Genomic DNA, 27,500 nt, shown 5'->3' with positions numbered 1-27,500 from the left:
TATATATATATATTTATATATATATCTATATATATATATATATATATATATATATATATATATATATATATATATATATATATATATATATATATAATGCTCTTGAGTGTTGGTTGTTATTCAACTCTTCTTAGGAATAAAAAAAGTGTCTTCATAATAGAAGTCATTTGCAGGTGTGACACATTTTATGAGAGAGAGAGAGAGAGAGAGAGAGAGAGAGAGAGAGAGAGAGAGAGAGAGAGAGAGAGAGAGAGAGAGAGAGAGAGAGAGTATAATTTCGATGATTAGGACTCTTGTGTCTATAGTATAATGACCATTATTGGTAAGAGGGTACTTGACCTATTTCTACATTTTAACGATTACTTTTACTTTTCATTACTTATAACATCCTTATTCTCTCCTATAAATGAAATAAAAATAAATAATCCTTATAAATGAAAAACCTTTTTTTAAGTGAGGTTTTGATTTACGAATTAAAATTTGATTGATTCGAGAAACACTCTAGTGGAAACCATCTTGGTTTTATATGTAATAATATACAAGAAGCCACCGTTAATTTAATTTTTTTAGTGTCTTTTATAGAATTAGTTTCCTGCAGAAAAGCCAATTTTACAACACTATTAAAGCAGTTTTAAAGAAAATCACATATTTTGTTAGAATTAACTTTGTGTTCAGACGTCGGCGATGTATTCATATTGAAACAAGAACAATTCATTAAATCTACACACATTTTTGTAATAGAAAATCGCCATTTGGTTTCATATTAGAGGGATTTTTTTTCATTGATAATGATGACCTAAATTAAAAATACTAATAAAAGTACCATGATTGAACGTACTTTTCATATTGTTTTTCATATTTTGATGGAAAATGTCTAATCAACATCCTTTATCTCGTATCTGGGTCGTGATGTTATATAATCATAATGCTCCGTCGATAACACAAAAGTCCTTTTGATAATTTCGTGATGAAATCCCAAATTTCTCAATGTCGCGATGAAGCAATTCATTCAACAACCAATTTTTGCTAATGAGTTCATATGGTCTTTCACTGTCTTGGGTTAGAGTTCTCTTGCTTGAGGGTACACTCGGGCACACTAATCTATCTTATTTCTCTTCCTCTTGTAATGTTAAAGTTTTTATAGTTTATAAAGGAAATATTTATTTTAATGTTGTTACTGTTCTTGAAATATTTCATTTTTCCTTGTTTCCTTTCCTCACTGGGCTACTTTCCCTTATGGAGCCCCTGGGCTTATATCATCCTGCTTTTCCAACTAGGGTTATAGTTTAGCAAGTAATGATAATAATAATAATAATAATAATAATAATAATAATAATAATAGTGACTATTCACTGCTATATCAAGACAAGTTTTGAAAATCATGATATAAATGTCAGTTTGTATTCAACCAATTTTAATATTATTGTATAACTACGTTTTTCCTTATATAGAAATATAACAGATAGTCTTTGCAAAATTCAAGAGTTGCCCTTTTACACGGTATCAAAGGTGCTAACACTTCATATAAGAATTACTGACTCAATTATTAATATATTTATCACCATCAGTAGTTAGACGTTTAGGATTATGTATATATATGTTTTCACTTAAATTAACTATGTGTTTTCTGATAGAGATGGACATTTTTTAATAATTTCTTATTTACTGTAAACCCACAAATATTTAGAGATCCGTCAACGTATCGTTACAAAATTCGCAAAAAAGTTTGAGAAACTGACTGACATAAAACTATCAGGTTATTCAGTCAATCATACCGTACTTTCAAAACTTTGTATATCATCTTTGTTTTTCTGTTATACCACCCATTCTCTTTTTCAAACCAAAAATTGTAATCCAAAAAAAAGTCAAAATACACATATTGTGGATTTGTTGAGGGGGAAGAGATTAGCCTTCGTTGCGAAATAGATCCAAATTTTTACATATCAATCGGATTATTGAGATTTATTTCATTCCATTCACTAGGTGCTCAGAGGCGAAGCTATATTTGGGTGCAATCCCTCCCCATTCGTTTATATTTCCATTCGTTTATATGTTCTTGATAAAGAACACAACTTCCGATGAAAAATAAACAAGAAAAAAATCTTTCTTTGGTAGATTAAAAGAGGATCACATCTTGTCTTCACAGATTTGTGTTAAATACTCTTAACTTCATTTGCTGGCTCTTAGTTCTTTTATTCTATTACAGGTATAATTTTAAATAAGATCTACGAATAAGATGTTTCCTCCAAATGATAAAGCGAACTAAGTATATAATTAACAATGAACCTTGTGGTGGTCTATTGGAAACGTCCTTGCCTGGGGATCTGACGTACTGGGGTTCGATTCCCGCTCAAGCTCGATTGTTTCTTGTAGTGTCTACAACCTCATTTTCCTTGTAAGTTAAGGATGGGGACTTTTGGGGAGCATATAGGTCTATCTGCTGAGTCATCAGCAGCCATTACCTAGCCCTCCCTGGTCTTAGCATAGGTGGAGAGGGATCTTGGCCGCTGATTATGTGTATATATGGTCAGTCTCTAGGGCATTGTCCTGCTAGATAGGTAATTGTCACTGTCCCTTACCTCTGCCATTCATGGGTGGCCTTTAAAATTTTAAACCCAATTATCCGAAATTTTTATTCCTTATTTATATCCTTCTAAGTATTAGCAGGTAACTTTGATTAAGAATTTAATACAAGAAATAGGAGCCAAGAAGATGATTGTGTATAATTTACAAACTTTTCAAGATGCTGATTATTCTAAAATTTAATTTCATCTAAAGAAATAAAGACATTTTACAATAGTAAATTGTGAATGTGTTTTCTAGCAAAGTAAAGACAGAAGTATTATGACATGAGCACTGCAGCCAGAAAAAACTACTGAAAAAAAAAAGAGGAGAGAGAGAGACGTTGACACCTTTGTAATATGTAGAGTAGCAACATCAATCTTAGAACTTACAATGGGTTGGTGGAACTTCAGAAGTTCAAACTAGTAGCAAATGTTTCTATGTTGAACAGTGTGACATAAGTCTCTCCATGATTTATATATGACATCTCTAGTTAATGGCTGTTACTAATTCAAAGATATTTTTTATTCTTTATTTTATACTTTTCATATGGTTTATTTATTTCCTTATTCCCTTTCCTTATTGTGCTCTTTTTTTTTTTTTTTTTTTTTTTATTTTAGCCCGTGGGCTTTTAGTATCCTGCTCTTCCAATTAGGGTTATACTTTAGCAACAACAACAACAACAACAACAACAAAAACAACAACTAGCCTGAATTACCAACGCCGGCTATTTACGCCATATTAAAAAATCCAATCCAATCTGTCTAAACGAATTTTATTTAACTTTATTTTTAATGTCAGCTCATAGGAAGAAACATCCCAGCTGTCAATAACAGCTGACATGAGAATAATACTTTTAATGGATTACCCTTATGCTCTATTTTCCTCTATATTCCGAATGAAGTAAAAATACAGATTCTAGGTTTCGATTATTTCAAAAGGTAATGTATACAAAAAGAGAAATCTGATTGGTTAATCAATTCATGAACAAAGCTGCATAACTAATACCATTAGGAAATAAAACATAAATTACTCATTTTATGAAATAAACAGCAAGATTTATTTAACTTTAGTTGTGACATTATAGGTAGTAGGTTGGCCAGGACACCAGCCACCCGTTGAGATACTGCCGCTAGAGAGTTATGGGGTTCTTTGACTGGCCAGCCGGTACTACATTGGATCCTCCTCTCTGGTTACGGTTCATTTTCCCCTTTGTCTACACATACACCGAATAGTCTGGCCTATTTTTTTACAGATTCTCCTCTGTCCACATACACCTGACAACACTGAGATTACCAAACAATTCCTCTTCACCCAAGGGGTTAACTACTGCTATTTTCTTCTTGGTAAGGGTAGAAGATACTTTAATTTTGGTAAGCAGCTCCTCTAGGAGAAGGACACTCCAAAATCAAACCATTGTTCTCTAGTCTTGGGTAGTGCCCTAGCCTCTGTACCATGGTCTTACACTGTCTTGGGTTAGAGTTCTCTTGCTTGAGGGTACACTCCGGCACACTATTCTATCTCATTTCTCTTCCACTTGTTTTGTTAAAGTTTTTTTTATAGTTTATATAGGAAATATTTAATTTGGTGCTGTTGCTATTCTTAAAATATTTAATTTTCCATGTTTCCTTTCCTCACTGGACTATTTTCCCTGTTGAAGCCCCTTGGGCTTATAGCAACCTGCTTTTCCAACTAAGGTTGTAGCTTAGCAAGTAATAATAATAATAATAATAATAATAATAAAGTTGTTAATTCCCCAAGCCTTCCCAGAGACGAAAACACTTCACGCACCATTATTCTTATTTTTAGGAAGGCTCTCTTCTTTCTTGTCTATCTCTAACAACCACGTAGCCTAAAAGAGGAACATTTCTAATAAGCCTAAAACATGCAATAAATAAAAATGTTCTCCAATAATCTTCCCAAATTTATTGCTACATCCTCATTTTCATTTTTCAGGGATTTGGCTTTTTTTTTTTTTTTTTTTTTTTACCAGCTACTTGTAAAAAGTTCCATGCTAATGACCGGAATAGCAGACCATTAATCTCTAAATTATACTGTAATCAATTCTATGGTAATAATGTTTGGATAAAAAATATATAAAATAATTAGGATAGGAATGAAAAACACCACGTCTAAGGTATATTCTTTGCAAGAAGAAAAAATTTTGATCCCACGAAAGTTAGCAATAGATTTGGATTATCTTTCATATAAATGGTCAGATTAATGATGGAAAAAATACTACATTTTTTTCTATCCTCAGTTACCACAGAGAGAGAGAGAGAGAGAGAGAGAGAGAGAGAGAGAGAGAGAGAGAGAGAGAGAGAGAGAGAGAAAAGAAATAAGCGTTGAAGGTTTACTTTTTTCTTTAATATGTGTTGAAAAGGTAACTTAAGATTCATACGTTAATGAAGCAGCTAGTCATAACTTCTTTATAATGAAAAATACAACAACTATCACAGGTGGTAATAATTTAATCATCATCATCATGTATGTGTTTCATAATAAAACAAATGTTTTTTTTCTCTTTCAGATCAGACAAAACTATTCCCGAAGCTGTCGATACTTTAATCATCGGTGGTGGAATCGCTGGCACAAGCATTGCTTATCATCTGGCTAGACAGGTAATGCTTCATAAGCTAAAAGTTATTTGTTTTTTATTTTTTGCAATATGTTACGTCCTGCGAAGCACCCTCTTCTCTTTATCTTTACATCTGAGCCATAGCCTCAAAATGTTTTCATAGTAACTAATTTCAATATCTATTAACACTATGCCTATCAATTTTGATTTTTACTTGCATGGATTATTTTCCAACATCATACTACAGAAAGGCTATGGCAAATATGGTCAATAGAATAAGCATACTATGACTCAGCTATTTTGCAAAAGGAATTTTACATTGATTTATGACCAAGGATTACTTTTATATGGTAGAGCAAAAATCAGATTACGTGCCCTATGGATGTAGAGAAGCCTTGCTTATCCATGTTTCTAGAAATAGCTTCTTGGAAAAAATGCTGAGTTCGACGGGTTTATTTTAGCTCTCAAGCTAACTGTTAATCATCTTAGTTAATTGACGTCACACTGAGAAAGGTTAAGTTCTTCAGTGGGGCTTGGTAGCTGGGGTGACTGGATTACAGCGAGAGATGGAGATGAAACAGATCCGCCTTTGTTACGAAACTCATATGATATCTCTTATCTCTTGTGATTGAAAGATTGATTGATACACGCTTTGAAAAGGAGTCCATAAAGGGATTCTCCCTTATAACACTCTTTTACAGTTGTTTGTGTAGTCGATCTGAATTGTTGGCAAAGGCTATCCATATATAGTGTTAAAATAACTTTTGTCTTATGTTCCAAATGGGCATTTATTATTGAATGGTTTCCCTAGAACGGAAATATTCCCTGAAAAGCTGCTGGGGAAAATAATATTGAAAGCTGGAAGTACAAATATTGTAGAATGAGTTATTCTACGTTTTTTTTTTTTTTTTTTTTTGCTTTCAATAACCAAAACAAAAGTTTTTGGATTGAAACTATGGTCAGATGATTTTCAACACTATATCGGTGAGAAACCATAAGAAACAAGATTGATCGTGTTTGGAGCATTGTTGGACTGTGCAAGGGATTTATTATTATTATTATTATTATTATTGTTGTTGTTGTTGTTGCAAGCTATGCTACAACCCTAGTTGGAGAAGCAGGATGCTATAAGCCCTAAGACTCCAACAAGGAAAAAATAGCCTAGTAAGGAAAGGAAACAAGGGAATAAATAAACTACTAGAGAAGTAATGAGCAATCAGAGTAAAATATTTTAAGAACAGTAACAACATTGAATTAGATATTTCATATGTAAACTTCAAAACTTTAAGAACGAGAGGAAGAGAAACAAGATAGAAGTGTGCGCAAGTGTAACCTCAAGCAAGAGAACTTTACCTCAAGAAAGTGGAAGACCATGGTACAGAGGCTATGGCTATGGCTATTCTTTATGACGATAAAAATTGGTTAATGAGAAATAGGGATGATATAGGCCTATAGCTGCATGGATAGGTAATTGCACAAGTTTAAACTATTTCATGGAATTGGATAACTAGATTCACGTCAAAGATCTTAGTCTGATGATGCAGAAGATGGTGAAAGTCACAGCAGTATGTTCATGTGTTAAAAACAAGAGCATAATTCATAATATTAATCCCCAATAGGCAAGTCTCCTTTCTAGGATCATGTCTGAAAGATCCTGAACAAGAGCCAGAAAAAACGGTAGTAATAGCTTTAGAATTAGTAGAGCTTTCAGTATGTATCAAAAGTATCAAAATTGTTTGTTGATGGAAAATTTGATAATGAATAATATTTGCCACCATGGTAAGATGTACAAGGAAGCCAATGGGTAAACACGGTTACTATTGTTTAATGCATCCTTATATATATGTAAAGGTTAACCTTGTAAAAGGTAGATATTTGTACTCGTTAGAGGTTGCTCTCTTTTTAGACAACTGTTGTGCTTACCCTCCAGCAACTGAATGAGTAAATGACAATCATTTTAAAGCATTACTGCCAGAATATGATCTCTTTATTCCATCACTCGAACTCGGGAGCAATCCAAAATTTAAGTAACATCTACATGTATTGCAAAGATTGTCGAATTAACCCCCTTGCCTTTAGCAGGTATCCAAAGAGATTTTCATCTAAAAGATGCAATGTACTGTACAAGAATGCTCTTGCATGGAATGATTGATATTCAGAGGTCTGAGTTGCCTAGGTCAAGACAGACATTTCACCTCAATGAACAAATGAGCTGGTGTTTTCATTTCAACTGCACCAAAGAATCACAATACATTGTCATATACTGAATATTGAGATCAAGGTAAACAGCGCAGTATCAATTTAACAGCCAACAAAATATGACCAGTCTGGAAATACTGCTAAAGACTGCTTCACCTGTTAATCCCTTAACATTGCATGGCTATTGATGTACAAGAATCAAGTACTGATTCCGACGTCTAATAGTCTGATGCGTCTAGCGTCCTGAGTAACATGAACATGTAGCAGGACTCCTATCTCCAAACAACAAAATCTATGTAAAGTCTATTTAGATAAGCTAAGGTAAGTGTCATATCATAATCATTATATTGATTTAGATGAAGGGGCAGTTATGCTCTCTGGCTATTAGTTAGGCATTGTACATTGAATGATAGATTATTTGATTAAACAGTAATACATTTTAGAATCCTTGGGGAGAAGCAACTAGGTTATTTGATATTCCTTTTCATTTGTTATTAGCTTATCAAAAGGAATCTAATTCATTGAAATTATCCAAATAATCAACAAGCCATGGCATGTTTATTGACAGTGTGAGATCATATTTTAACTCGGTTATGTCAAATAACTATAGTAGACAGTGCATACACGTAAAGCACAAGGTTACGTTGATATTCAGTGTATATATTGCGTCTGCTGTGTTTATCAAAGAGATCATGACTTTACAAACGAAATGATATAAAATAATTAATTTCTTATGAAGTATTTTGCCAAATGCAGCAATTCCCTGTAACACTAATGTATACGTACAGCAATTGTAGCTGGAAGAGAGGAAAATGACATATAGTTTTGGTATTTCCTTTACAATTGGAATGACCCTTATGAATTCTATGCAAGAAATTTACCAAATATAGGCCTGGGTGTTCAAAGTATTATTTTTCTGCCACCTTGACAGTCTACTTATCTTCATTCACATGCTTTGAATAAATATTTTGAACAATAAAATAAATACTTCAGCTCCCCTTTTCATTTGAATTCCAATGTCTCACCAAATTACTTCTACATATTTTTTTTCTTATATAACTACAGTAAGTCCGCAACATAAGAACAAGACGCGCTCCAAGAGTGGCTCCTTGTGTTTACAAGTTTAGTTCAATAACACCCCAACCCCTTAATTTCCATTGTTTTCATTCAGCTACGTTTTCTGACATTAGTGAGCTAGCTTACATATGTAATATGAATTCGTACAGGTGTTTATACATAATGAAACTGTTTCAAATGATTTTAATCAATTTAGTATCTTACTTTGAACTTATTCAAAACATTTTTGTTTAACTGCACACACATGTTTTTATCGTAAGCAGAATGATCCTATCGAAGAGACTTAGATTATTAATATTTTGGCATGAGCTATAAAGCCAAATCAAAAGACAAAAAAAGCTTATCAAGATCAGCCAAACTAACTATGTTTTGCCTTACTTTAGGGGTGCATATTATTATTATTATTATTATTATTATTATTATTAGCCAAGCTACAACCCTAGTTGGAAAAGCAGGATGCTATAAGCCCAGGGGCTCCTACAGGGAAAATAGTTCAGTGAGGAAAGGAAACAAAAAAATAAGAAAAGTAATTACCAATTAGAATAAAATATTTTAGAAACATGATGTTAACAGAATATTAGATTTTTGGCATGATTCATAACTTTATTTTCTTTAGTAAAATATATGTCATTTAATGGTATTTTTTTTCTAATTCCCTTAGAGCCCCCAAAAAGTTCTGCTCTTAGAAAAGACAGACCTTACAGCTGGTTCAACATGGCATGCAGCTGGTCTCACCACAAATTTCCAGGGAGTTGTCAATCTAAAGAAGGTCCATTACTACAGGTACAGTATTATTTCACCTTTGTTATGCATCAACTCATTTGAATTTCGTTTTTCATACTGATCCTTGAAGTGCTACAGAAGCACTATGAAGGACAGTATGAAGTTATTCAATTCATCTGTCCTTATATTTATAGTTGTATTTGAATATGATGTTTCCAGTTCTAATCGTGAAAGACTATAAGCTGTTTATGAAAGATTTACCTTGTATAATACCATTAAAATTGTCATAAAAAGTGAATCCATATTTCTGAGGTTTGATCTAAGCTTCAACAGGGTACCAATACCCGAGTATGATAGGTGAATACAGTAATGCCCCTCTTTTATTCAGTTTGACATACATTAGTTCCAACTTTACGTCGCTCATCCCTAAATATTTTAAAGTTACCCGACCTTCGTCAGTTTCCAATTCATAGAGCAATTGAATACTGTACTGTATGATGCTGTATTTCACTGCTTATTAGAATAAGTATCTGATATTCATAATATCGTAGCAGGCTGTAAGTACCTTTTCAAGTTCAGTATATGTATAAGGAACATATAAGTCACTTTATATACTAAAAATCCGACCTACGTCGAATATCGACTTAAATCATGTCTCTTGGAACTAATTAAGGACTTTGGGTGGAGTATTGCTTTTTCAAGGAAACTTTCAACCGTGAATCGATAAAAGGTAAATGATAATGTTCGTTGGTCCATCAACCTCCGAACTATGAATTTACCAAAGATTAGTATGAAATAGATCCACATAAAATCCATCTATTTTCTAAGGAACATGAATTTATGAATGAAATGGAGAAGAAAAAAAATGTTTATGGAAATCGGGTAAAAGATAACAAAAAACAAAGTAAGAACCCACGTGAGATAGCTAAATCAGTTTTTTTTTTTCGCGGAAGATAAAATGGTTTTTTAAATGAGTCCAATATTTTCACTCAACCTGGAAATCTTACATAGAACTTCACATGATTCCTGGGAATACGAAACAACACAATTAAAGGTATAATAAAATGTATTTTATTACATTCATGTTTGGCGTTTTATGACATTTAAAAAGTGAGCAGAAAAAAAAACCAAGGATAGAAATTAATCATGATCTCACAGTACCATCGATTAAGAGAATGGAATATAAAGCTGGCAATAACTCATTAAATTCTACTCAGAACCTCTGCCCCAAATGCAAATTAGTTCAGTAAGATCAACTCTTCATTTAGAATTCTAATTGGGTAAAGCAAATTTTAAATGTTCTTTCAAACTAATTGAAAAGGAATGTAAGTATAGACTTTGAATAGCTCGTAAAAAGTTTTAACAAATAAAGAGTAACTTTTGTTTCTTTTCTAAGAGATCTAGTAAAACTCCACTGTCTGTCAGTGAATAAAGAAAAAAAAAAACATTTTGGTTACATCTAATTACCAAGACCTACACAGCCAGCAACTATTGAACAGACAAAGGCAAAAATAAACTAATGCAATTCAAATACTTTGAGCAAATGTGGTGATACTTAATTTGACGCTTTCTGTTCTTCACTAGAAAAAAAAAATATTAATTTGATCTTGTCATGGAACTTATTCGAGTAAAATGACGATCTATAGAATGGGCATTAAACCCCAAAATCTTCATGTGAAAAGTAAGAGTCCTGGTAGATTTATTGCGCAAAACCATTTCATGGTGATTTGATTGATTGTGATAATAATAAGTGTTGGTGACATGGAAGATTGTGCACATCGATGCTCAATCTCATACAGCTTGCATTAGGAAACCATTAAGATTTAAAATGAACAAACGATGTATCGTAAAATGTTATAAAAGTAGGCTTGTGGAATCAAGAGTTCTTTGATGGTATACGATGAGGATACCTTTGAAAATGGTTTATGGTCTCATGAAATGGTAAAGAAATAATCTTCTGTCATATAATATTTGCTTTGAATTTAAAACAAATTGTGGTGTTTTATTTGTGAATAACAAAAACTGAGGAAAATATAAGCTTTAAAATACCAAATGAAAATACTTATTCAGCTTCTGTCTATTTTAAATTTTATTAATTTTTCTTGTTAATATTGTATGCTTAACGGTAACTAATCACTTGAATCTATCGGAAAATGCTCCAGTTGGTTAGGGTATTGTTATATTGGTAACAAACTTATTGTTTTTATGAAGTGATATTTTCCGGATGCAATTTTTTATTCACATCTGCAATTTCTGGGTTGTACAAAGTGCATTAAAGTAAATTATTTTTAGTCTCCTTTGTGATTTTATACTAATAAGAATAGTAAATTGATGAATGAAATTGCCCATCTGACTCACGACGCACAACCAGTTTCATTACACGATTTCCTTCCTCTATAAATTGTTCCACTCAATGCTTAATAAATACCCACTGAATTACTTATTTCCCCCTAAAAATACATTTTAGCATATTTTATATCTCCCCACAAAGTTTTATTACTCTGGCACTTCTGTAAGTGTGAATGCCATTCCAAATAAGTCTCCTCTGTTCTCTTTTTGGTGAAAATTAACCTCTGTGAGAAATTAAAATTCTAGACCGTTTACATTCAACAATTTAACCATTACATTCTGTATATGTGAGTCGAATGCCCATGCCCTTTCTCCATAAAACAGATAATAAATTTAAGTAAATAAGCATTTAATTTATTTTTGCTTTTATTAAGTATTTTTATCTATTTTGTTCTAGTTTAAACATGTATGCCCACATTGAACAAGAGACGGGCCAAGCTGTTGGACTACATCTTCCTGGGTCTGTGCGTCTAGCGACTTCACCAGTAAGAGTTGACGAAATGAGGTATGATTTTAACTCATTTAAATGTCAGGAACCTTTGGTAATACAAGTTAGACGTATAAGTCTTTGCAGCCATGCATTTTCTTTTAATTTACTTTCAGAAAGGGTTATAAGACAAGTTCTTGCATGGAAATATTAGTTTTAAAAGAATAGAAAGGTAAGGACCTTGAAAGAAATATTAGTCCTACAAGCCATGGGTGGTTTTAAAACGTGTAAATTTGTGAGGCATTTACAGTGATGATCATAAAGAGTTGCATAGCTGAATACATAATCTGCATTAAATTTAAAAGCACTGCCTTGTTTTTTTATGGTAAATTTTGCTTACTTCTAATAAGGAGTAAAGGCAACAAGAGATTTCAGACCTCCATCAATGGAGATTAACAAAATTTTACTCAAGTCTACGGTCCAAGCTTTCCCTATTTCATATGTTGACCATGAATGAATCTACTGTATAATAAAAATTATGTATCTGGATGGTGATCTGGATTCTGGATCATTGCCAAAATCGAATCACTTTTAAGGTGGCCCATTTCTGACCTGTCCTGAAAATTTCATCAAGATTCATCCATAGCTTTTTTTTTATTTAGGCTTGTGACAATCAAACAAACAAATCAACAGACAGAGGTGAAAACATAACTTCCTTGGCGGAAGTAAATGTATAGAGGAATCTCCCTCTGGTATTTGTTTACAAGACCACACTCTCCGTATACTGCCAAATTATGCAAAGCTATTGTTTTCCTCTATTAATTTTTTCATATTTTAAAACAATTCGCCACATGGGAAACAAGTAGATATTATAAAAAAAAACAACAACTTCAGAATCATAAAAAAAAAAAAAAATATTAGCCTGGTTTCCTCAATAAACGACCTGGAACTGACATCGTCAACATTGTAAACCAAAGAGAATTTCGTGATGCCAGCGTACATTTGATATATATTCAAAATATATACTAAATTATAAATGGAGTAATTACTCAAAAGTATCTTAAAATACATAAATCACAAATAGTAATACTTTTGAGTAATTACTCCATTTTAAGTTAGTATATATTATAAATATATATCAAATGTATGCTGGCATCACGAACTACTGTTTGGTTAACTATGTTGACGATGTCAGTTCCAGGTCGTTTAGTGAGGAAATCAAGCTAGTTGTTTTTTATAATTCTATACATTTTTATAATTTTAACTTGTTTCCAATATGGCGAATTGTTTTAAATTATGAAAAAAATAGAGGAAAACAATTGCTGTGCATAATTCGGCAGTATATGGAGAGCGTGGTCATGTAAACAAAATACCATCTCTTATGCAATAGATACTAAAACTAATAAATATCCACAATAATACCAATTCCTTAATATCGCAAGAGGGTCTGCCCCTCTCTGTTATTCTTCTCCTGTACTTCTCTTTCTCCCTAGTTCCTTAATCTTTCCCATCCCGAGTACCTGCCTAGAGCTATAAATTGGATTCTATCCAGGGGTACTCTTCCTTTCCCCATATTCCCCACTTCCCTATTCTTATTATTGTTGTTGTTGTTGCTTTTAAGATCGTGTCATAATTTTTCGATGGGATGATGATATATTTCAGGTGTGTAACTTTTATCCATCAGGTATCAGATGAGTCGTCATGGTCACCACGAAGCTCCTCAGTGCCTTGTTACACCTGAACAGATCAAGGAACTTGTTCCACCCATCAACTTGGATAAGGTTCGTGCTTCGTTCCTTTTCATCTATTTATTTTTTAATCCGTATTTTTTTTTATTTATTATTATTTATTTTTCATTGATTTAACTTATTCATTTATTCATTTTATTTTTTTATTTATTTGAAATTCATTTATTTATTTATTTGAAATTTATTTATTTCTTTAAAATTGATTAAATATTTATTTATTTATTTATTTATTTTTTTTTTTTTTTTTTTTTTTTTTGAGAGAGAGAGAGAGAGAGAGAGAGAGAGAGAGAGAGAGAGAGAGAGAGAGAGAGAGAGAGAGAGAGAGAGAATATGCCATTTCATATACTTAATATGCATTATTACGTGTTACTGAAAATTCATGCTCTCCTTTTTTGCATATTTTTTTTAGTAGATTTAAGAAAATATGAAAAAATTATATTATATCTAATAGCAAAACTTTCCGATTCATGCATGTATCTCGTTTGATATGACAGATGCACAAACTTCACTTCTCAAACAGAAACGGACTATGGGTTGTATTGAAAGAATGATTAAGTTTGATATACTTATTTTTAAACTACACTAAACGAACGAGGTTTTGAAAGCAGAAGATTGATAGTTACAAAGATAAATTTGACCTCAGAAGGAAAATTAGAATTATGACCCAAAGCCATGTAAGTACATCGGAAGAAAATAGGTTTTAAAGGTCGCTCATGAATGATAGAGGCAAGGGACAGGGACATTGCCCTATCGAGCAGGACAATGCCCTAGAGACTGACCGTATATACATATGATTAGCGCCTAAGCTCCCTCTCCACCAAAGCTAGCACCGAGGAGGGCCAGACAATGGCTGCCGATGACTCAGCAGATAGACCTATAGGCTCCCTTAAACCCACCATTCTTAGCTCTCAAGGATGATGATGTTCCAACGACCAAAGGAACTAGCGAGTTTGAGCGGGACTCGAACCCCCCCTGGTGAGCACCAGTCAGGGACGTTATCACATCGGCCACCACAACTCGAGTCCTACAGAAAGCCCTAATTCGAGGGACACACCAGAATCAATATACTAGAGACCATTCGTATAGAACATTCTTGGTACTTTTCAAAGTTAGGAAAAGAAAATGTGTTAGTGGTACCTTGAATGCATCTTATTCGATATACAGGATAAGATCACGACGTGTAAACAGCATACAAGAATAATATAATATGTGTAATTGCATGACCTGGATCTAGTGGCAGACCATACTATCTAGCTTCTAGGAGATCCTCTTCTTAACAAAACACTGTTGGTATCACTTGATCCTACATAATCAATGTCAATGTAAGAAAGCTCATGGTCTATTTTCATATATTTCTGGATTTTGAGCGTTTATATGCATTGGGAGAGGTGTGAATAAAATCTTCATTGTGAAGGTTTCATATGGTAGGGTTTAACTACCATATTAACAGCGCAAACCTGCAAGTATTTCTAAAATGTCTTCTATGTAACATGAAGTAATTTAAAGATATATATATGATTTGCCTGCATCGGAATATATATATATATATATATATATATATATATATATATATATATATATATATATATATATGTGTGTGCGTGTGCGTGTGCGTGTGCGTGTGCGTGTGCGTGTGCGTGTGCGTGTGCGTGTGTGTGTGTGTGTGTGTGTGCGTGTGCGTGTGCGTGTGCGTGTGTGTGTGTGTGTATGTGTGTGCGTGTTGTTTTGTCCTTGTATCTTTATCTTTTTCGCGATTATTAAAGTAGGAAATGAGTTATCTCAAAATAAATTTAAAAAGTAGTCAAGAGCAGAAAGTTGCAGGTTGGATGTAATAGTAAAAAATTTACCCAAGAATAACACTTTCTTATTTTATAGGTTCTCATGGGTCTATATACGCCTTTCGATGGCCATGTCGACCCATACTCTCTCACCCAAGCCATTGCAAAAGGAGCACGCCAGTAAGAAACTGTCTTTCGTGTCTACATTAACACCTTTCATGTGCTTTACAAAGCAGAACCAATTCTTAACCAATACATCATATCCTCATGAATCTGTACTGTATTTAGAATAGCTAAGAGCTAAACTATTTTCACAGAACCAATATCTCAACCTTAAAATAGCTAACGGTTAAACTATTCAACAGACTAGACCCAGCATTATAACCGTAAACACAGCAATCTTATATTTATATTATATATTTACTTATTATCAAATAATTTTATTCACTTGAATCATTATTGATTAATGTATAAGTATTTAGTTATCATCTGTGCAATTTCTACTCTCTCATACAAGCCATTGCTAAAGGAGCTCGCCAGTAAGAAGCTATCTTTCTTGTCTACTTGAATGTTTTTGATCTGCTTTACAAAGCAAAACCAATTCTTAACCAATACATAATATCCTCATGAATGTTTTCTGTAGCTAACGGCTAAGCTATTTAATAGATCAGATCCAACATCGCAACCGTAAACAAAGCAATCCTATATTTGTATTGTATATTTACCTATCATTACATCATTTACATTCACTGGAATCTTTATTGATTAATGTATAAATATTTAGTTCTCATCTGTGCAGTTCTTACTCTCTCACAAAACCCGTTGCAAAAGGAGCAGGCCAGTAAGAAGCTGTCTTTTGTTTCTATTTAAATTCTTTTCTTCTGTTTTACAAAGTAGAACATATTATAAACCTATACATATCTTTGTGTATCTTTACTGTATTCCGAATATCTAACCGTTAGCTGTTCGGAATACAGTAAATAGGGTAGCCGTTGGATTTCAACGTCTACCCTATTTTGCAGAACAGAACCAACATCATAACCGTAATCACAACATTTTTATATTTGTATTGTTGCTTTAGCTATCATCACATCTACATTTATGTTCACTGGAATCCTTATTGATTGATGTATCAGTGTTTATTTCTCACCTGTGCAATATCTTCTTCAGATACGGAGCTCAGATCCTTCAAAACACGGGAGTCACTTCACTTACATTGAGAGAAGATGGAAAATGGGTCGTAGGAACAGTTAAAGGAGACATAGTAGCAGACAGGGTAGTTAACGCTGCAGGTTAGTACAATAAGTGTTTTACTGATATTCATTTAGTAAATAATTGTATTTAAATTGCTGAATAGAAATAATACAGGTTTAGTTCTCAAATATACGCATTGTAGGATTCCATTACATGTTTACTTCATGTTCATTTAACAAATAATTGTATTTTAATTGATGAAAAGAATTAATGCAAGTTTAGTTCTCAAATATACGCTTTGCAGGATTCTATTATATGTTTTCTTGATATTCATTTAACAAAAAAATAGTATTTAAATTGGTGAATAGAAATTATACAAGTTCACATTCTCGAATATACGCTTTGCAGGATGTTTATTAAATAAAATTCACCTGGCCTAAAGAATAAAACAATTTTTTAACAATTTTCAAAAATATTTTTAGAGTCTTTTCAGACTAAATTTACGATTCTCAGGTTTCTGGGCCAAGGAAGTGGCCAATCTAGCCGGATATGACCTTCCACTGGTGCCAAATCATCACCAATATCTCGTGACGTCGACTGTTCCCGAGGTGAAAGCCTTGAAGAAAGAGTTCCCAGTCCTGAGGCACTTGGACGGTTCGTTCTATCTTCGCCAAGAACGTGATGGACTTCTCATTGGTCCTTACGAATCCAAAGAAACGATGAAGCAGTGTGAAGACTGGGTTAGGGAAGGTGTTCCTAAAGGTACAATTTAGTTGGTTTTTATAGAATGTCATTAAGGCTGGTTTAGTTTTTGTAAACGGCCTGTAGGAAGGTAATAGGTTCTTGTATTGTGATCTATAGTCAATTTCTTTTAGCGAGGCATATTTGCACCGACTCGCAGCGGTGCCCTTTTAGCTCGGAAAAGTTTCCTGATCGCTGATTGGTTGGACAGGATAATTCTAACCAATCAGCGATCAGGAAACTTTTCCGAGCTAAAAGGGCACCGCTGCGAGTCTGTGCAAATCTGCCTCGCTAAAAGAAATGGACTATACTTATCTATTTTCATTAAGTGTCAAACTTGAATAGCACGGTGGTCGAACGGTGCGTCGAATGCTGTTCGACAGACAAGTGTTTGATGTGATGTTCGAACGCGTGAACGGGGTATTTGGTTGGCGAACACGTTCGTCGGACGGTTCTAAGAAAGTCTGTTCTTGACTGCCTTTTGTGGGCAAGGCTTCATTATCCACAACACATGCATTTGTGCCTGACTCCACCTCTTCGAACCGCTTGACAAGTAGGTTCGACACCCGGGTTCGACAGACCGTTCGACAGTGTAAACTCCGCTTTAGACGCATGTTATAATTATAAAGAGTGGAAAGAATCCGGATGATACATGCTAACATTAATGTGTTCTAAAATTCATATTGGTTGTTTACAAATCTTAAGAATACGTTAAGTGTTTTTAAATATTTACTTATTGTAGACTCAAGAATTCCTTGTTAAATAAGAGTGTTTTAAAACAATGCTCTAATTTGCCATGAACTTCATCAATTAATTCGCGTTTACTAATGTAGAACTGAGACGTGGTGTTTTTCTTAACTTAAAGGCTGTGTTTTTTTATAGAATATCATTAAACTTGTATCATAATTCAAGAGTGGAAAGACTTAATCAGGATGATATATATTAACATTAACATGTTATTAAATTCATACTGCCTAATTACAATCTTAAGAATACATTATACGTTTTTAAATATTAGATTATCGTACAGACTCATGAATTCCCGGTTAAGCAAATTTTTTAAACTTATGCTTTAATTCAACATTTAATGGATGGATTAACAGAAATTAGATACTGTTGTTAAACATTAGAAAATTTATTTAATTTCCATCAAAGGGAGATAATAATGATAGCAGTAAAAAAACTCCTCTTAACTAAAAGTAATTTATTAGTGACCATGGAATGTGGAGAAAGGTATTAGATGAAAATATTATCATATTTGATGTTTGTTTTTATCATTATTGGTCAGTGTATTATTTCTCTAATTTTTTTTTTTTTTTTTTTTTGCAAGATTCATGAAAATTGAAAACATGCCTCTCACATCTAGTAAATTAGTCCCACAAAAGATGACAATAAAACGAAAACCAATAATAAACGAATAACATCAAAGAGTCTTAAACAAACATACACACATACATCAAAATTGAAAACACACCTTTTACATCTAGTAAATTAGTCACATAGGAGATGATAATAAAACGAAAACCAATAACAAACTGATAACATCAAAGTCTAAAACAAACACACACACACACAGACATCCATCTACGAGTTATCTTGGCACTCACAATGATTGTATCTATCTGCAGGCTTCGGAAAGGAGTTATTCGAACCAGATCTGGATCGCTTAGAGCCCCACCTGGAGATTGCCATGGAGATAATGCCCTGTTTCGCTGAGGCCAATATTCAGAGCGTAGTGAACGGTCCCATCACTTACACACCGGATGTTCTCCCCCTTCTGGGGCCTGATCTCTTGCCTAACATGTGGCTTGCGGCTGGATTTGGGTGAGACTTTTCATATCGACCTTTTCGACTTTTTTATTTTATTTTTTTTTATTTTTTTTTATTACATAAAATATTTTATTGTCGTGGGTTTAATTGGCACTTTTGGGGTGCGTGTATTTCTCCAGTGATTATGAAAAAAAATGTCTTACTTCAAATTTGCTTTAACAATTTTCCAAGTTCTTAGTTTCTAGTTTTTACGATGTTAATTTCATTTTTACATGTTTAAGAAAGCAGTCTTATAGAAGTAAAATATTTTATAATAATGCTCAAGTGACAGACGTAGAAATCAATGGAAAGGTGAAGAATTTTGATTAGATATGAAAATATTTGAGCAGTTAATAGTTTTCGATAAACAAAAAAATAAGGAATGAAAAGATTTATTTTTTCGATATTGATGAATCCTAGCATATGACCTTAAAATAAATGTCAGCAAGGAACTTTTTTTTCTTTTTCCTTTTTTTTGGGAGGGGGGGGGGATAAAAAACGTAAACATTTTGCTGATTCTTTGGAAATTAACAAGGTATTACCACTGCCTGTGTCCCCCACTTATTCATTCAACATAGTGAACACTTAAAAATTTGCATAAGAAAGCTATAAATGTCTGGCAACATTTATTTCAGAATTTATAAAAACGGATATATTGACGTTAAGGAGTGATATTACGGTCACAAACCGGTAAAATGTAAGCACAAAGTATGGTGAAATTATGGTCGCCTGTATTTTACTGAAATACGGCTGAGAACAGTATATTTTTTACGGAGAATTTCCTATTAAGATTACGACTTATTTTTTAACAGTGAATGTTTAGATTGATTGATAGTTCCATTTGAATTTGTTACTTCCTATAACTTATATTTATTATTATAATTAATATTGCTGTTGGATCTACATTACTATATTTATATATATATAATCAAATTACTTATGTAAAGTTATTTAGATAAATAGGCACGTAACATACCTGAGATAAATAGATGGTTATATTTACTAGCGTATGAAAAGTTTTCAGTTAGTATTGATAGCTGATGAGGGGATTTTAGAAAGTTATGATATATGATGCATATTAATTATTGGGTCTTTTCATAGCCCTTAGAGTATCAGCTATCAAAAATGTATAAAATAACCCTTCCTCTAATTTGACATCGATGGATGTTGACACGAAATGTTCTGTGATCACAGGGTTTTTTTTTTTTTTTTTTTTTTTTTTTTGACTGGCAACTAATGTACGGAAATCATACTCATAACTATATCCTATTTTTATTTTAGTCAAAATGATTTTCTTGTATTTTGATACATTGTCGATAATTTAATCAATAACTGCTATACAGTAGTTATCATCATATCCATGGACTTTAGTGTATTTGTTAGTTTTCATGTAGATTTTAAGGAAGCTTAGTAAATTTCCTTTCAGTAAAATTGCATTTGGCTTTCAATAGTCTGAGTCTATAGAGTGATCAGTAATATGTCAGGAATCTATCTCGATGTTAACAAACGTTATGAAGCCTTTGATTATAAAATTGAGAGTCAAATGACTAACGAGTCATACAAAAGTGGTTGTTTTGACAACTGAATGACACCCACACCAAAGACTGAAATCACTTTATGATAACTTAGACTTTTTAAGATTTTTTTTTTTTTTCCTTTTTTTTTTTTTGAAAGCACAAACATTCTGAAATGTTCTTCTATGCTATGTATTCTTATTTGAACTTTCATTATTTAACTAAATTATTAGCTCTTGTAATTTGTAACTAATATAAGATTGTTGTTTATAGTATCATACATATGCAGAGGATATGAAAATACAACGATAACAAAATATTGATCTACTTAACTCTAAAGACCACATCCATCTCTCTGATTCCATCGATTTTTTATTATTTTCTTTATATTGACTGGGTCAAATTTTATTGCAGATTTCAAGTATAAACATTTTACAACGCTGCTCGAAGCTTATAACGCCAATATTTTTAATTTCAACAGATATGGCATCGTTCATGGTGGCGGAATAGGCAAATTCATCGCTGACTGGATACTTATGGGCCAACCACCCTTTGAACTGAACGAATGTGATCCTAACCGATTTGGCAAGTGGGCCACCACAGACTTCGTTTTAGCCAAGACAAGAGAATCATATGGCATGAATAATGGAGTGTCGTATCCACACGAAGAACGATTCGCAGGTAAGATCTCTCGGTGAAACGTTAAATACTCTGAACGAACAAGGTAAAAACGAGTGGAGGTCCTGTACGGGATCGGAAAAGCAGCCGTCAAAGTAAGTAAAGTAAGTGTCATTATGCTAATACTTAAAGGTGTTAAGGGTCATACTTTGTCCAGAATGTTGAATAGACTAAAACGAAGTCACGCAGAAAGCGACAGATTGTTTTAAAGGTTTTAAAGGGCACTCATGAGTGGCAAAGGCAAGGGACAGTGACAATGCCCTAGCTAGCAGAACAATACCCATGAGACTGAGCATATATACATATGATCAGCGGCTAAGCTAGGGCCCAGGATGCCAGCAAACCTCAAATCAATCAATCAATCAATCCAAGCTGAGCCAGGTGGGTGGGGCAAGCATTGGCTGATGATGACTCAGCAGTTAGAACTATAGGCTCCCCCCCTCCCCTCCTCCTCAGCTAATTAGAATTTTAAGGCTGTAGACACTACTAGAAACTATCGAGCTAGAGGGACGTTTCCAATAGGCCACCATACCAATCAAATCAAATAATATCATGGGTTTTTTAAAAATTTAAATCAATCAGAAATTACATGAGCTATTGATAATAGATGTTTAAAAACCCTCCTCTTCCAAATTATACATTTATGAAAAATATATATCTACCAAATGAGACACTCAGTTGAATGATTCGGCAAAAAAAAAAAAAGTAACAAATATTGGTCCTTCAAAGTTAAGAGGGGAACAATTAATAAAAAGTATTAGGTTGGAGTTATTGCACCAGAATTCAGATGACACAAACTTTAATTAAATATATGAGAAAAGGTTTGGAAAAAAATTCAACGCAGGCTCCATTATGTACAAAGCAAAGGGGTGACATAGAACTTGCAAAGACAAACAAAACACAAACAAGCAGTCTTTCTTCATAAAACCTTTTAGGTTCAGATATGATCGATCCAGTCATGACTTAGTAAATAATGCAATGTAATCACAAAAATTAATATCAGGACCAAATGATTTATAATGAAAGAACCACGATGCATTCGCCCTTACTTATGAAGTTGATTTTGCTAGTTTTACATTTTATAACGATGGAATATTTTTATTTTTCTCTTGTGATTAAATTTTGGAAAGAATTTCAGGAGTTCAAATAACCCCAATGTTTTTGTAATACATCTGTTGACATAGTTATTTTTTTGTTATATTATATGATTTTTTATTCAATATATATTTTTTCTTTAAACTTCAGTAGAAATAAAGAATAGGATTAATATTACAGTCGGTCAGTTACGAATGTTGGATGTGCTTAAATATTGATCACAAGACAAGATAGTTAACCTTGTCAATTATCAATGGCAGAATGCATTATTTTCGGAGCGTTCAAGACAGAAATGGCAACAAGATGATAATTAACAAATAAAAATAAATATGAACCTGTTAACATGATGTTTAATCATGGTAGTCTGTAGCCTATTGTTTAAGAGGTGAGGAGAATGGAGTTGGCATTTTCTCAATCCAGAACGGTCGTCACTCTTTGGGAAGTCATTTATGACGTCTGCGCGCGCACACGCGCACGCACACACACATACATACACATACACTCTCAATCCAGAACGTTCATAACTTTTTTCAGTCATTTATGACGTCCGCACACACACACACACACACGCACACGCACACATTCTCAATCCAGAATCTTCGTAACTTTTTGGAGTCATTTATGACGTCCGCGCGCACAGATACACACACACATAGACACACACACAACACACCCACACATACCTTAATGGCACCCCCGGCTGTTTACACTTTTCTGTGATGAACTAAAGGAGATAAGAATGTCTTTAATCTGAATCTTCCTTCTGAAGAGATCTGTCAAAGGTTCTAGGAACCCTTTTTATATCATAGAGCCGGGGGCGGCTTGTGGGGTAGGGGCGGGGTGTCGCTTATTCAAAACAAGAGAGAGAGAGAGAGAGAGAGAGAGAGAGAGAGAGAGAGAGAGAGAGAGAGAGAGAGAGAGAATACTAAGGGTAGCGAAGCGAATAGTCAAGTCGTTATGAATCAGTGGCTTATAATCCGGTTCATAAAATATTTTGTTTTAATTATTTCTCTTATCAATTGTTTCCTTCCCTTGCGGGGCTATTTTCCATGTTGGAGCCCGTGGGCTTATAGCATCCTGCTTTTTCAACTAGGGTTGTAGCTTAGCAGTTAATAATAATAATAATAATAATAATAATATGTCAGTGTAAAAGTACTTTAGAAAAACAGCAAATAGAGGAAAACACGGAACTACCCAGTTTCGCTAAATCGGAAATGAGTCATAGAATATAATAATAGTAATAATAATAATAATAATAGGGAAGTGGGGAATACAGGGAAAGGAAGAGTACCCCTGGATACAATCCAATTTATAGCCCAAAGGCAGGTACTCGGGATGGGAAAGATTAAGGAAATAGGGAGAAAGAGAAGTACAGGAGAAGAACAAAAGAGAGGGGGCAGACCCTCTTGCGATATTAAGGAATTGGTATTATTATTTCAGTTTCATTCATAGAATTGAGGACTCTATTGATACCTGATATTGCTGAATTTTGTTAATGGACGAGCAAGGTAGTTCTCTTCTAGGTAAAGAGAAAAGATTCTGTATTGGTTCTCTCAATCAGCCCGATAAGACAGTATTATTATTATTATTATTATTATTATTATTATTATTACTTGCCAAGCTACAACCCTAGTTGGAAAAGCAGGATGCTATAAGCCCAAGAGTTCCAACAGGGAAAATAGCCCAGTGAGGAAAGGAAACAAGGAAAAATAAAATATTTTAAGAACAGTAACAACATTAAAATAAATAGCCCAAATCGTGTCAGTAAGAGGAAAGAACACGATCAACTTTTGAAGGAGAGAAAGGTTATTAAAACAAGTGACAGAATGGTCACTCAAATCGGGAATATTCTGTTGTCATTTTTTCTAAGCTTAATTTTTAGTACCCAATGGTGTTTTTACCCTGTTTTTACCCCCACAGTTTGTGAGAGCTGATAATTTTCCAAAACATTAACCATCTAAATTTTTTCAGAGGCTATAACTATGTAATGTGTGTATATATATTTGTTTTCCAGACCATTAAATATCATTCACATCCTGGCTAGAGAGTATGTATTTTGTAGTTTAATAGTGTACGTGACCCGTCAAAAATGACGGCTAAAAATTTAGATAGATATGCACATACACGCACATAAACATACATGGATTCAACCTTCCTATCCTCTCTTCCTTTTCTAGCTACCACACGGCAGTTTGGGTAGTTTGTGGGAGATAGTTGTTTCTGAGCGGTTGGAGCTCAGTGAGACAGAAAAGAAATATATATATATATATATATATATATATATATATATATATATATGTATGTGTGTATGTGTATATATATATACATATATATATATATATATATATATACATATATGTATATATATATATATATATGTATATATATATATATATATATATACAGTATATATATATATATATATATATATATACAGTATGTATATATATATATATATATATATATATATATATATATATACATACATACATCCACATAGCCAGATACATGTTTTTATTATATAGGAGACACTTGGCCGATCTAAATTTCTTCAATTAATTTCTAACATTTCTGTCCACATTCCCTTTGGGTTCGCTGTCCTCAGAGTTATTCATTTGATGAAAGCAAAATTCTGTGAAAAGAGAAACTGGAAATTCTACCCTTTGTTTTTGTTTACAAAGGTGTAAGATCGTTTCATTTTAATTAGTGGACGGGATGTTGGTTTCACCTGTCAATCAACTCGGTAACATTTCGTATATATAATAGTGTGTCCGTGTGTGTGTTTCGGTTAGTGTTCTCTTGCTTGAGGGTACAATCGGGCACACTATTCTGTCTCATTTCTCTTCCTCTTGTTTTGTTGAAATTTATGTAGTTTATATTGGAGATATTTATTTTAATGTTGTTACTCTTCGTAAAATATTTTATTTTTCCTTTTTTCCTTTCCTCACTGGACTATTTTCCCTGTTGGAGTCCCTGGGCTTATAGCATTCTGCTTTTCCAGCTAGGGTTGTTGTTTAGCAAGTAATGATAATAATAATAATAATAATAATAATAATAATAATAATAATAATAATGATAATAATAATAATAGTAATGATAATAATAATGATAAAAATAACAATAATAATAATAATAGTGTACAGTGATGTCTATATTTTAAGAAACATATTTTATTAACTTATCAGTGGTAATTCAATATATGATGAAAGGAGCTTGATTATGCTAAGTTTAGAAAATTCAGTATTTTTATTCCTATTGTGACCGAAAGGATTATGCTAATATGTGTATATATTTTGTGATGGCAAATGAACTGAGTAATAATATGATAGTTTAACATGAGGTAAGAAATTATTCAATTGGCGTGCCAAGTGAATTATAATATGTAATAACGAAAAGCTTCATGATATTTTATAGTTATAAGAATCACAAGTTACAGTTTATATAAATATATATATAATATATATATATATATATATATATATATATATATATATATATATATATATATATATACCACATTATGCTAATTTCGAATAATTAACTTTAAAGACGAATAAGAATAAGTAAAAATATTAAAATACAACAAAAAATCTGCATTCATGCTGTACAATTGTTCATTACGAATTTGCTGACATAAGTCTCTTTTTATGGTTTATATATGAAACATCTATTTCAATGTTGTTACTGTTTTTGAAATATTGTATTCTAATTGTTCATTACATCTCTTGTAGCTCATTTATTTCCCTATTTCCTTTCCTCATAGGGCTATTTTTCCCTGTTGGAGCTCTTGGGCTTATAGCATCCTGATTTTCGAACTAGTGTTGTAGCCGAGCCAGCGATAATAATAATAATAATAATAATAATAATAATAATAATAATAATAATAATAATAATAATAATAATAATAATAAGAATAATAATAATAATGATGATGATGATGATGATGATTAGGGAGTAGACCTTCTTTAAGGCAAGTTTTGTTAAAGATAATGACACCCTCAGTTGCAATAATCATGAACTCTTTCTTCTCAATAGCTCTCATTATCTTCTTTTCAGAATTACTGCATACATCCAGTAATTAGGCAAAAATCATCCTCCATGGTTGATAGTCAAATTGAAGAATAATTGGCGAATCAACGTTTTAATGTAAAGATTAAAATCTTGATTCGTCACTTATTTCTGAACTTGACTACCCACCATGAAGGATGACCTTTGGCTAATTACTGGCTGTCTGCAGTAATTCTCTAAAGTAGATAATGAGAGCAATTAAAAAGACGAAGACAAAATCAATGCAACTAAGGCAGCTATTATCTTTAACAAAATAATAATAGTGATAATAATAATAATAATAATAATAATGATAATGATAAAAATAATAATAATAATAATACTATTATTATTATTATTATTATTATTATTATTATTATTATTGTTAATATTATTATTATTGTTGTTATTATTATTATTATTATTGTTGTTGTTGTTATCATTATTATTATCATTATCATTATCATTATCATTATTTTTATTATTATTATTATTATTATTATTATTATTATTATTATTATTATTATTGAATGAGACCACATAACACCCCCTAGCACTGAAAAACATACAAGCAAAGATGAACACAGTCATAGACAGAGTTTTTAAGTTAGCACATGTATCTTATGCTCCGAACACATGTGTCAACTATGTGGCAGTGAGATCCGTGGCTACAGACACCTGTGTTCACACCTGTACGTTTTATACGTCCCCTGCCATGGTAAAAGATAATTGACAGTGAACACACCCCATTCTGAGAGATTTTGTCTTACTGCATTTAGAATAGGTTAAGAAATAGAGTGAACTGAAAATTTCTAGGAAAAGCGTAACATTACAACATTATTTAATGCAGAAAATTGCATAGTTTTTCAGTCTTATAAACCTTCACTAGAGAGAGAGAGAGAGAGAGAGAGAGAGAGAGAGAGAGAGAGAGAGAGAGAGAGAGAGAGAGAGAGAGAGAGAGAGAGCACCATAACTTTAGAT

General features: G+C 32.7%; 1 protein-coding gene across 1 annotated transcript in view; it reads left to right on the top strand.

Moving 5' to 3' along the window:
* The window catches only part of LOC137657284 (dimethylglycine dehydrogenase, mitochondrial-like), a 63,247-nt gene that overhangs the window by 16,170 nt on the left and 19,577 nt on the right, over positions 1-27,500 (top strand). Inside the window, exons 2-10 of the mRNA XM_068391621.1 lie at positions 5,093-5,183; positions 9,078-9,199; positions 11,886-11,993; positions 13,600-13,696; positions 15,539-15,621; positions 16,612-16,733; positions 17,149-17,397; positions 19,005-19,200; positions 21,181-21,380. Of these exons, the coding sequence (XP_068247722.1) occupies positions 5,093-5,183; positions 9,078-9,199; positions 11,886-11,993; positions 13,600-13,696; positions 15,539-15,621; positions 16,612-16,733; positions 17,149-17,397; positions 19,005-19,200; positions 21,181-21,380 (1,268 nt within the window). The remainder of the gene's footprint in view (positions 1-5,092; positions 5,184-9,077; positions 9,200-11,885; positions 11,994-13,599; positions 13,697-15,538; positions 15,622-16,611; positions 16,734-17,148; positions 17,398-19,004; positions 19,201-21,180; positions 21,381-27,500) is intronic.

The sequence above is a fragment of the Palaemon carinicauda genome, chromosome 1 (assembly GCF_036898095.1).
Source record: "Palaemon carinicauda isolate YSFRI2023 chromosome 1, ASM3689809v2, whole genome shotgun sequence".
Taxonomy (NCBI): domain Eukaryota; kingdom Metazoa; phylum Arthropoda; class Malacostraca; order Decapoda; family Palaemonidae; genus Palaemon; species Palaemon carinicauda.
This window is presented reverse-complemented; position numbering and strand designations above follow the sequence as displayed.